Genomic DNA, 10600 nt, shown 5'->3' with positions numbered 1-10600 from the left:
AGCTCTAAAGTAAGCTTGGCGGCGGCCAGCAAGAAGCTCGGCTGCCCCCGGCCCGAAGATGGAGATTTCGAAGTAAAAAAGAAAAAGCACCGGCGGCGGCCCAGCAAGAACCGATCGCCCCTGGCCCGAAGATGGAGACTCCGAAGCTCTAAAGTAAGCCCGGCGGCGGCAGCAAGAACCGACCGCCCCAGCCCGAAGATGGAGATTTCGAAGTAAAAAAGAAAAAAGCCTGGCGGCAGCCGGCAAGAACCGACTGCCCCCAGCCAGAAGATGGAGACACCGAAAAAATCAAGTTTCTGCCTCCGAAAGCCGGCAAAGGGGAAGGCGTAAGACAAAAGACTCACCCGCCAAGCCGCGGTCGAGCGCGCTAAGTTCCTCCAACCACCGCTTGGCGGTGGCCGACAGCTCGTTGGACTTGGTGGTCACCTCTTCGCGAAGCGCAAGCCGCTGCCGCTCCACCTCATCCGGCCGCTCGCTCGGGTCCGCCGGCTTCTCCTCCCCGTCCTTCTTGAGGGCGGCAAGTTCCTTGAGGTGGTTAGCTTCGAGGAGGCGCAGCCGCTTCGGCTCCCCGTCGGCCACCTTTAGCTTGGCGGCAGCGAGCCTCGGTTCGCCTCCTCGCTCGTGACGCACCGAGCGCGGGCAACTCGGAGGTCCGACTCCAGGCTGTGGAACCCGGGCGGCCTCAGCTGCAAGCCGGCAAAAATAAGCCGTCGATAAAAAGAAACTCAAACGAAAAGAGCAAGTCAAAAGAGAGAAGGCCTTACCCCTGACAGCCTCCAGCTCGCGAGCCAAGCCGGCCCGCTCGATCTTGGCCTTGTGGTAGCTGGTCACCACCTTGTTGTACAAAACGGTGCGTCGCTCCGCAACCACCTAAAAGAAACAATCAGACATCCAGACGAAACCCGGACCGGCTCCAAGCAGCCGGACCATGCCTCGGAGGGCTACCAGGATGACAACGAGAATTGCAAAAAATGAACACATACCTTGTCGGCATCCTCCGGCGTCGCCGGCCTGGGCAAGGGTCTCGGCGGCCTTGGCCTTGAGGCTGCCACGGAAGCCGGAGAAGAACGGCTTCATGGGCGCCACGCCTGGCTGGCCCTCCCGGCTGGTCACCTCACGGGCATCCGCCGATGCCATGCGGCCTCCATGGTGCCGGCCGAGCCGAGGCTGGAGTCGGAGGCAGACGGCACATGCAGCAGCCGGGCCCCCTTTGCCACATGACGGCCCTTAGCTGGGTCCGAAGGGCCCTCCGTCCTGACCAGCGCCCGGGAGTCGGCGTCCTTCGAGCGCGCTGGTTCCTCCCTCGCCAACTCCTTCCTGGCCGGCTCCCTCCTCGTCGGCTCCGAAGCTGGAGGCGGCGCGGTCGAAGCAGTCGGCCCGGTGGGAGCCGTCGCATCCGGCGCTTGAGGCGCTCCTTCCGGGGTGCTCCCCAGCACCACGACGTTGGGCGCGGGCCCGCCGACTCCGGTCGCAGGCGGCGCAGCCCCGCCAGCTCCAGCTCCGGCCGCAGGTGGCATGCCCCTGCCAGCTCCGGCCGCCTGCTCCACAAACGGGGCGCGGCGGGGGAACATATCGTCTATAGTCGGCCGGCGCGCCGACTGACCCTGGTCCCCGCCGCCAGGTGCCGCAGAAGGCACGGCGGAAGAAGACGCCCCCGCAGAAGGCGGCGTGGCCGCAGGCGGCACGTTAGCAGCCGGCGGCGTGCGCGCGCGTGCCGAAGGTTGCGGAGTTGGCTCCCTCTGCCGCTGAAGCGGCGACGTGACGGGAGGAGCCTGCCGAGAGCCGCCTCCCTGGGTAAACTTAATGGGAGCCCTAGTCAAACAAGCAAGAAAAGATAAGTACAAAAAGGAAGGAAAGAAAAGGAATCAAACAACAGAGGAAAAGAACTCACCCGGCTTTCTCCGGGACCTTCTTGGGCGCCAGCCGGCGCTGCTTCTTGGCTCTCGCCTCCACAGCAGCCGTAGACCCGCCGACGGCCCGCTTCCTCCCCTTCGGCGCGGAAGTCGCCGTGCTCGTAGGCGGCACCGCGCGCAGAGGCACCGCCGGGATGGGCCCCGTGCCGGATTCCGCCGGCTCCGCCTGCGGCTGCTCCTGCTCCTGCTCCTGCTCATGCTCAGGCGAGGGCGGCGGGTTATGCTCCCCCGGCCGCCCCGATCCGGCACCTCCGGCAGATCGTCGTCGCCGGCTTGGTCGCCGGCCTGGGTCAGCCGGGTCGACGTGATCCGGCGTCCGGACCTTCGTCGCCAAGTCGCCATCCTCGATGCCTTGGCGGGTGAAAAGCTGAAAACAACAAGATAAATATCAAGTCGGCCACGCAGCCGCAGGCCGGAAGACGGCAAAAACGTCAAACTTACCAGTTCAGGCGGCTGCTCCCGGTCGTAGGGCGGCAGCCCCAATCCCAGTTGTCCGGCATGTTGGCCTTGGTGATGTTGTTCACCCGGCGAGCCACCTAAGACTTGGAAAGCTCCGCCTTCGACGTCCGGGTCGGGTCGAGCCGGCCGGACATATGGCCGATCTTGTGGACGCGCCACTGGAGCGGTATGACCCGGCGCGTGATGTAGGTGCGAGAGGAGGTCCTCGGCACTCGGCCGGCCCCCGTGACGCACTCACCCGGAAAGTCCCACAGGAGGTTCACCTCCGCGTCCGGGTCCGAGGACTTGGCGTTGTGGCCCCGGTTGAGCCGGCCGGTCGGCGGAGCCGGATTGTATTCCGGCAGGTTGAGCCGGTCGAAGGCCGGGCTCTCGTTCCGCACATAAAAGAAAGACATTTGCCAATTCTTCACAGAATCGACAGTCGGAATCCGCGGGAAGGACGTACCCGTGCGAGGATAGATGGAGGCGGCGCCGCAGGTCCTCAGACGGCCTTCAGTCGTCTGCGCCTTGATGTAGAAGAGCCGGCTCCAAAACTCCACATCCGGCCACAAGCCTTCGTAGCCTTCCATGAAGACCACGTAGCAGCTGAGGAGGATCATGGCGTTGGCCGTCAGGTGGTGCGGCTGCAGGCCGAAGTGGTCGAGGAACCGGCGGAAGAAGTTGGAAGCCGGCAGGCCCAATCCGCGGTCGAGGTGCGCGCCGAAGACCACGCGTTCGCCGGGCTCCGGCCGAGGCTCCATCTCCGCGCCCGGCGCCCTCGTAATCACCCCCGCCGGGATGCGGCGGAGGCGCACCAGCCGGGCAATGTCATCCTCCCGCATGTAAGAACCTTTCCAGGAACCGCTCGGCTGGGCCATCGAGGACGAAGAAGAGGAAGAGGTCCAGGAGAGGCGGAAGGGCGAAGAAGAGCCGCTCCTCGCCGGAGGGGAGCGCGGTGGTGAAGGGCGCGCCGTCGATGCGCGCGGCCCCGTGGCGCCGGATTGGCGGAGTCGCGGCGGCAGCTCGGTGGAGGCTCGTCGGGGCAACCGCTCACCGAGGCTCGCCAGCAGAACGGAAGAAGAACGGCGCGGGGCAGTGAGGAGCTCGAGCGCGAGAAGGAGCGAAACGGGAGCGCAAGGAGGAAGAAGGGGGCAAGTGCCGCCTCGATGCCTCCCCCGCGGCATTTAAAGCCCTCAGCCGTGGGCGGTTGGCCTCCAAGTGGCCAACATGGGCCACGCCTCCGGATTTACTGCACCCTAACTCCTCCCACGACCGCTACCATTACCAGAAACTGCCACACCACTTCCCCCACGACCGCAGCGGATCCGGCGGGGACATTGATGTGACCAGACGAACCGGCGGCAGAGCCCAGGCGTCAGACCGGTCAAGTCGGGTGCAGGACCCGAGGCGGCGGAGACTCCGGCGCGCCGCAAGCCGGAGCCGGACAAGAAGTCCAACTCGAACCAAAAGTCATCAGCAAGGCGGAGACGCCGTCAAAACTTGCGAGAAAGCAAAAGCTGCACAAGTATAAATGGCAGCCGGCTAGAAGCAGCCGGCGAGAACGAGCCGGATGAGGGCGCAGCCGGCTGAAGGGAAATTCTCAGTCGGCCCCTCCAAGTGCCGCCAAGTATATTCAAGAAGCCAGGAAAACCTGCCTAGGTCCTTCTAAACGCAGGACCTTGCCAGCTTCGGGGGCTAATGTCGGGGGAAAGACCCCGGGTAGGGCAATGGACGCGGAGCAGCCGGCTGGCCACTGGCCGGCTCGCGGCAAAGGCCGGCTGAGGAGCAGCCGGCTGGCGCCGTGGCCGGCTGGTCCGGAAGCCGGCTGGCTCTAGATCCTAGTCGGCCTGGCTACGGCCGCCAATGCTGTAGCTGGGCCGGCTTCTACAAGCCATATCCGACTGGGGGTTTGTACCTCAGACCGACTCGAGGCTGGCGAGTCTTGCGCTGGAAGGAACCGGGCTGGTGATCCGGGTTCCCAAAGTCCACGCTGACTTCATCTTCCGTAAAGCGCGGAGCACTGTGGAGCAACAGTGCCACGCGCCGGACAGGCCATCATGGCTAACGACGATCCGTGCCGGCTACGGTGGCTGACGGCGACAGGGACACCTCCTCTCCATACCGCCGACCGGGGCAGCCGGATGGGACAGGCCACTACGCCTCAACGGCTCCTGACGTCACTGCCTCGGGAAGGAGCGGAAGCCGGAGCCGGCCAAGTCGGCCAGTAAACTATAGGGTCTTATATGTAAAGTGCCGGTGCCTATATAAGCCGCACTGCCCCCTCTCGTGTAGGGGAACGATCATTCTCACTTCATTCCACCCTTAGCGCTGCCCTGTGAGAGAGACCATCGTCTCCCTTAGCCTCCCAGGAGCAGCCGGACACAGCTCTAGGAGCACCTTTGTACTGTGTGATCATCTTATACACTCTAGCAGGAGTAGATGTTTTACCTCCATCGGAGGGCCTCGAACCTGGGTACGTCGCCGTGTCGTTCGTCCCCATACCCGCATCCGGATACCGCCGTGAGATCCCTCAGGAACCACCTTCGATTAGCCACCCTATGGCGTATGCCGTGACAACTCCACGACAAAAAGTGAAGAATAAGAGGTGAGAGTCTGTACCAATGGAAGCAGCATGTCCATCGTTCATAAGCTGAGACGTGATGATAGCTTCTTCCTCCTTGGTTGAGCGACCAGTACGCAAAATCCAATTAAATCAGGGTGGGATTGAGTGAGTAGCGGGAACAATCCAAGGAAAATCCAACCAAATCGCGGAGGAGGCAAAACGTCGAGCGGGTTTGGAGCCGGCACACAACCTAACAGATTGACAAACATGAGGAAGGGGATAGTAAAAAAAATGAATTGGAGAAAGAAATCTAGAGTGGAGAGCAGAGTCGCTTGCATCGCTGGAGGCTGGTTCAGCGATGAGTCATGAGGGTAGCTATTTAAACGTGAGGATGCAGGTGACGGTTGAGTTCATCGCAACAGTATTTGTCGGCAATAATGATGATGGTGGGCTGCATCGGCTATTTTTAGGAGCATTTGTGGCGAGGAGGCAGGTCGCTCAGCATCGTGGCCTTGATGGCCATCAAGGCGTAGGTCGCGGCAGCGGGCAGCCATCCAGCTTAGGAAGACGAAGAGCGGAACTTTTTTCCTGGGCGAACGGGGACCAACGTGAAGAGAATTTCCGTCTGGCGAGCAGACTGTTGCCGTACGGCTGGGAACCAAGCGGGGAGGTGAAAAATTCTAATCTAGTGACGTGGCTTACTGTGAGATCAGCAAAATGGGGTCATCTATTAAGAAAGAGAAGATTATCGTGTTGTGGCTTTTGCCTCTTGCAATTCTATCAATCTGCACTCTTTTCATCCTTGGAACTCTATTAGGCTAGCCATAATGGGGATTAACATAGAGTAGTAACATGCATATGTAACTAGTCTATGTTACTACCTTCATAATGGATAATAGCATATGTGTAGTAGCAGGAAAGTCATATTTATTAGGTTGTAGACTCATCTTATCTTGGGAAGTGTGATGTTATGGTAACATAGTTAGTTACCACAAGTCTTTCTTTTTTCAACTAATGACTTGACATGTCATCAAAATGCTTAGTTGGTATTGCATGTAGTACTATGTTACTACCTATGTTACTCCCACTATGAGTAGTTTTAATTTCTTGCTAATCTTTTGTGAGGGATTCTACTTCTTGTAGGTCTTTGCCTTGCAATTCTATTGGGTAGGTGTATCGGCCTACGAAGAACAACCGTGTGTGTGATGCATTTTTATCTCAGTTTCCCCCGCTTCCACCCGGTGTTCTTCGCATTCCTCATCCCCTCCACCAAATCCGTGAAGATCGGGCTGCACCCCGTGGTTTGGCCACATCACCGCGTGCTTCGGCTACTCCTCAACCCAAGCTACTTTACTTATTCACTTTAATTTGTGATAGCCTAAGTGCTTGATGCTATATTTCTTGCTATCACCTTGTTGCTTGCCTTGCTTAGCATAAGTCGTTACTCCTCTTAGGTAAACTCTAGTTTATAGGCTTGTGCTTGTCAAGTTAAAAATTAATTTTATTCCACACTTGGTCAAGACCCTAAAATAATAAAATTTGAAAAGCCTATTCACACCACTATAGGCGGCATCCTTGGTATTTCACCTATGTACTTGCTGCTCTTGGTGCTGGCTACGCGGCACCGCCTAGAGCCCCAAGCGACGGAAACATCACCTGGGTTGGTTATGCCGACGAGGTAAGGACCGACCGGTTGCATACGCTTCCTCAATAGGATTACTTAACCTTTAGTATATTATTACATATGGTAATGGCGATTGGGATGTGATTTAGGCGAGGCTTGGAAGCGCCCCAAGGGGAACTCCAGCCTCTAGGTAAGCATAATGCATGTGGTACATCTGTGTCTATGGTTGGATGCATCTTTTGCTTTAATAAGCCTCATATTACAAGGTATAAATCTAATCAACTTTTACTCCATTAGTGTTTTTGTATTGTTAGCATGAGAGTTGCTAAATTCATTGATTATATAGAATGTTTTGTTACAAATTAATTCTAGTTCATAAGATAAATTAAAACCAAATTAAAAGTGTGAGATAAATATTTTTCTGCACTACAATTAGAGACTGAATACGATGATGTGGGTCATAAATAAATAGCTACTCTCCCAAATAAAGGGTCTGACAATAATATTTAAGGCCATCATGATCCCATTATGTAACTTGACCTAATGTCGCATCAAAACCTTCCTTAAACACAATGCCTATACTCAAACTGCAGAATTAGCCACAATTGTTTGCTTGTCGTAAGAAATATGAATAATCATCCCCATCCATCTTTTTGTAATTCCAAACCCTAGTGAGGATTTGCACTTGTATTCACTCCATCCCTCCGCACTCCATTCATATAATCATGATTATGTTATTTGCCTACATGCGTGAGTAATTCCATATGTTCTTTCGTAGATGGAGGAATCCTAGCAATATCATGAACTGAAATAAAAATTTGCGTTGTCTTCTTTTGTAATATGTGTGTAGTGGTCTTCTTCAATGATGTTGTGTGTTGTGTACCACACAATATTTGTCTTTAGGACATTGGAGGAAATCATCGTTGTATGTAGGTAGAGGAATGTGTCCGCTAAGTATATGCCAAGATCCACCACATTCGCCGCCTCCACCAACTACTACATCCATCCCATAGCTTAATGCTTATATTAGTTTTAGAAAGTCAAACTATGTCAAGTTTGACTAAGATTCTGCAAAATATCACTAACATGCAAATACAACATTAATACCATTAAATAAATAATGAAATATATTTTCATATGGTATCTACAAAATATTATATTTGTTGATAGATTATTCTAAAAGTTTGATCAAACTTTACTTGGTTTAACTTTTCAAAATAATGTAACACTTAAACTTTGGGATGGAGGTAGTATTTATTAACCAGGGTTAAAGAGATCCAAGAGTTGATATCCAAGAGTTAATTACCAAAGTAGCCATAAGTTCAATTTCATCCTTGATGTTGACTTTGTATACTCTCCATTGTAATTTTAAATACACGGTCTTTTTAATCCATTAAATCTTGAAATTCTATGAAAGTGGGAACAACAACTTTAGTCACCATCTCTACATCTGGTTTACTTGTAAGTTTTACTAGCAGTGCAACTCAGATTGCAACTAGGAAAAATGTCTCCAAACTGTTAGATTTGCATCGTGATTCGTACTAATAGTAAGTTGCAATATGGGTTGAAAGTAAAATTCGATAACGTAGTGTAACCGAGAACGAAGTTAGCTCTAAGTCAACTAAACATTTTGATACTCCTATGTTTTCTTTATCCATGGGTAATAAAAATTGATCCGTGTGGGTCGTTTGGAAAAAAAAAAGTCGACTAAACATTAATCACATTTATTTTTAACTAATAATAACCCCTTCAAACAAAATGGAAAGTTGTGGCGGCACATTCTAGTTTCCTTTCCACCACACCTAAATACACCACCGGTCCGCGATGACCGCTGAGGCGCTGATCAGTCAAGCAAAAGAGCAGCTATCCTCGCGAGCTGATCTTTCCGCTCATCCAGCTGCCTCATGCGGTTCTCTAGGTCCCTCCTCAGCGCGGCAACCTCTTCCATCTCGCGGCTGCATGCGGAGATCAACGCTGCACGCCGCAGCACCCCGGGCGGCACTCTGGTTCCGCTCCTCCGGTGCGCTCTGCCCATCAGCTCAGGTACTATGCTCGGCCTCCGCTCGTCGTGAGCACCCTGCGCCATCGGCTGTATGATCTTCGTCACTCCGACGTTGCCTGCGTCATCATCGGTAGCCATCATGTCGTCGTCAGGGACGGCGGGCAGGTTGAGGTCGATGTTCCTCTGGCTAGAACAGCCTTCGAGCGGGAAGTTGAGCCTTGCGCTCTTCCCGCGGATCCGGCGGGCTTCGCGGTCGTACGCACGGCCGGCCTCCTCGGCAGTGCCGTAGGTGCCGAGCCACACGCGCCGCCCCTGCCGAGCGTCTCTGATCTCCGCCGCCCACCTGCCCGATGACCGCCGGCGAACGCCTCTGTACTTGCTGCTCGTGGCACCCGCTACGCGGCGCCGCCTGGAGCCCCCAGCGACGGGAACATCTAGTGGGCTGGTTGCACCGGCGAGGTAAGGACGGCGCCCCCGAGACCGATCGGCTGCAGACGCCGCCTCGATATGAGTCTCGTCGTCGTTGTCGTCCTCCTCGAAAAGCTGAAACTCTGCCTCGAACTCGTCGTCGGTCGTGGCAGCGGCCTTCCTCTTCCGCTTGCCGGTGGTCTTCCTCTCGGCGGATAAGAAGGCGTTCGGCCAGAGCTGGGCTGCTGTCAGCCGCCGGCGCACCCGATCGGGGCTGAAGTTGGCGAGGATGGCACCCCCGCACATTTCTTGGCTGCTGGTCCTGCCGCAGTTTTCAGTTTCGCGCGCACACGGGAGAGGAGAGAGGCACCTGGAAATCTTGCTCTTGCGTGCTCGCGGGTCTTGTATATATAGCGACGAGCCAGTTGAGGTCTGCTTAAACTGTGGGCCACTAGTTCCCGATATTGTGGGCGCCGTTGGTTTGTGTTCAGTTCAGTTTCACCTACTTCTTTCACAAAGCAATTGCCGATTAATAAGGTCTTGCTTGTCTGTTAGCGCAGTATCGTAGGTAAAGTGATGATGTGGTACCCTAATTAATAATGAAAGAGATTGTTCATGTATGCCTTCTCTAATTAATGAGTAAGATACAACACTTGCACGTAGCCATAGCCAAAATACATTTCTAAACCATTCACATGCATGTATGAGTCCAAATTCATTAAATTTAGATAGAATACTAAGAAACAATGCATTAGTATCATGCATATGATATTTTTATATGATACTATGTCTATAGTGGGTAGTATCATGGAGTGGTATCATAATCTTGTTATATTTAATGATTTGTAGCATCTTAATGCAAAATTGTGGACAAGATTTATTTGGCATTAACTTTTTCTCGTGATGTGCGCTATGATACAAAGATCCACCTATGTTACTCTAAGGCTAGCCATAGTGCTAGTATCATAGCTAGTATCATGCACATTGGTCCCACAAAAATGCTGATGTGACAGCTAATTAAGGAGGAGAGAGAAGATTAGAGTAACATAGGTAGATACTGTATCATAGCGCATGTCACGAAAAAAGTTAGTGCCAAACAAATCTTGTGCACAAATTTGCATTGAGATTCTAAAAAGCAATAAATATAGCATGACTATGATACTACTTCATGATACTAACCACTATAGAGATAGTATCATACACAAGTATCATGATACTTACCACTATGACCAGCCTAATCTCCTCTCACCTCTTTAATTAGCTGTCACATCAGCATTTTGGTGGACCAATATGTATGATACTACCTATGATACTAGCACTATGACTAGCCTTAGGCTAGCCATAGTGCTAATATCATAGCTAGTACTATCTCCGTTTCAAGGAACAAGACACCCTCGTTTTACGTGGTTTTTGTTTGACCAGAATTACTTTAAATAGATAAAGATTACTTGTATAAAATTAGTATCATTAAAAAGTGCATTTCAATACGAATCCAACGATACTAATTACATATAATATAATCAAGATTTTGTTGTTCAATTTTTACGGTCAAAGTTCGTCTTGGAATACGTGTGCGCCTTATTCCTTGAAACGGAGGTAGTATCATGCACTTTGGTCCCACAAAAATATTGATGTGACAGCTAATTAAGGAG

At 53.0% G+C, this 10600-nt stretch overlaps 1 protein-coding gene across 1 annotated transcript; it reads right to left on the bottom strand.

Moving 5' to 3' along the window:
* Positions 1-8381: 8381 nt before the first annotated feature.
* LOC124694835 (ethylene-responsive transcription factor RAP2-12-like) lies at positions 8382-9254 on the bottom strand. The gene has a single exon (XM_047227771.1). It carries the CDS (start codon positions 9252-9254, stop codon positions 8382-8384), a length of 873 nt encoding a protein of 290 aa, XP_047083727.1.
* Between the last annotated feature and the right edge of the window lie 1346 nt (positions 9255-10600).

Source organism: Lolium rigidum, chromosome 3 (assembly GCF_022539505.1).
Source record: "Lolium rigidum isolate FL_2022 chromosome 3, APGP_CSIRO_Lrig_0.1, whole genome shotgun sequence".
Taxonomy (NCBI): Eukaryota; Viridiplantae; Streptophyta; class Magnoliopsida; order Poales; family Poaceae; genus Lolium; species Lolium rigidum.
The sequence above is the reverse complement of the archived record's forward strand: the minus strand, read 5'-3'. Positions and strand labels throughout refer to the sequence as shown.

Excerpts from the sequence above, each read along its gene's own strand:
- LOC124694835 (XM_047227771.1), bottom strand. The coding sequence starts at position 9,254 with ATGTGCGGGGGTGCCATCCTCGCCAACTTCAGCCCCGATCGGGTGCGC.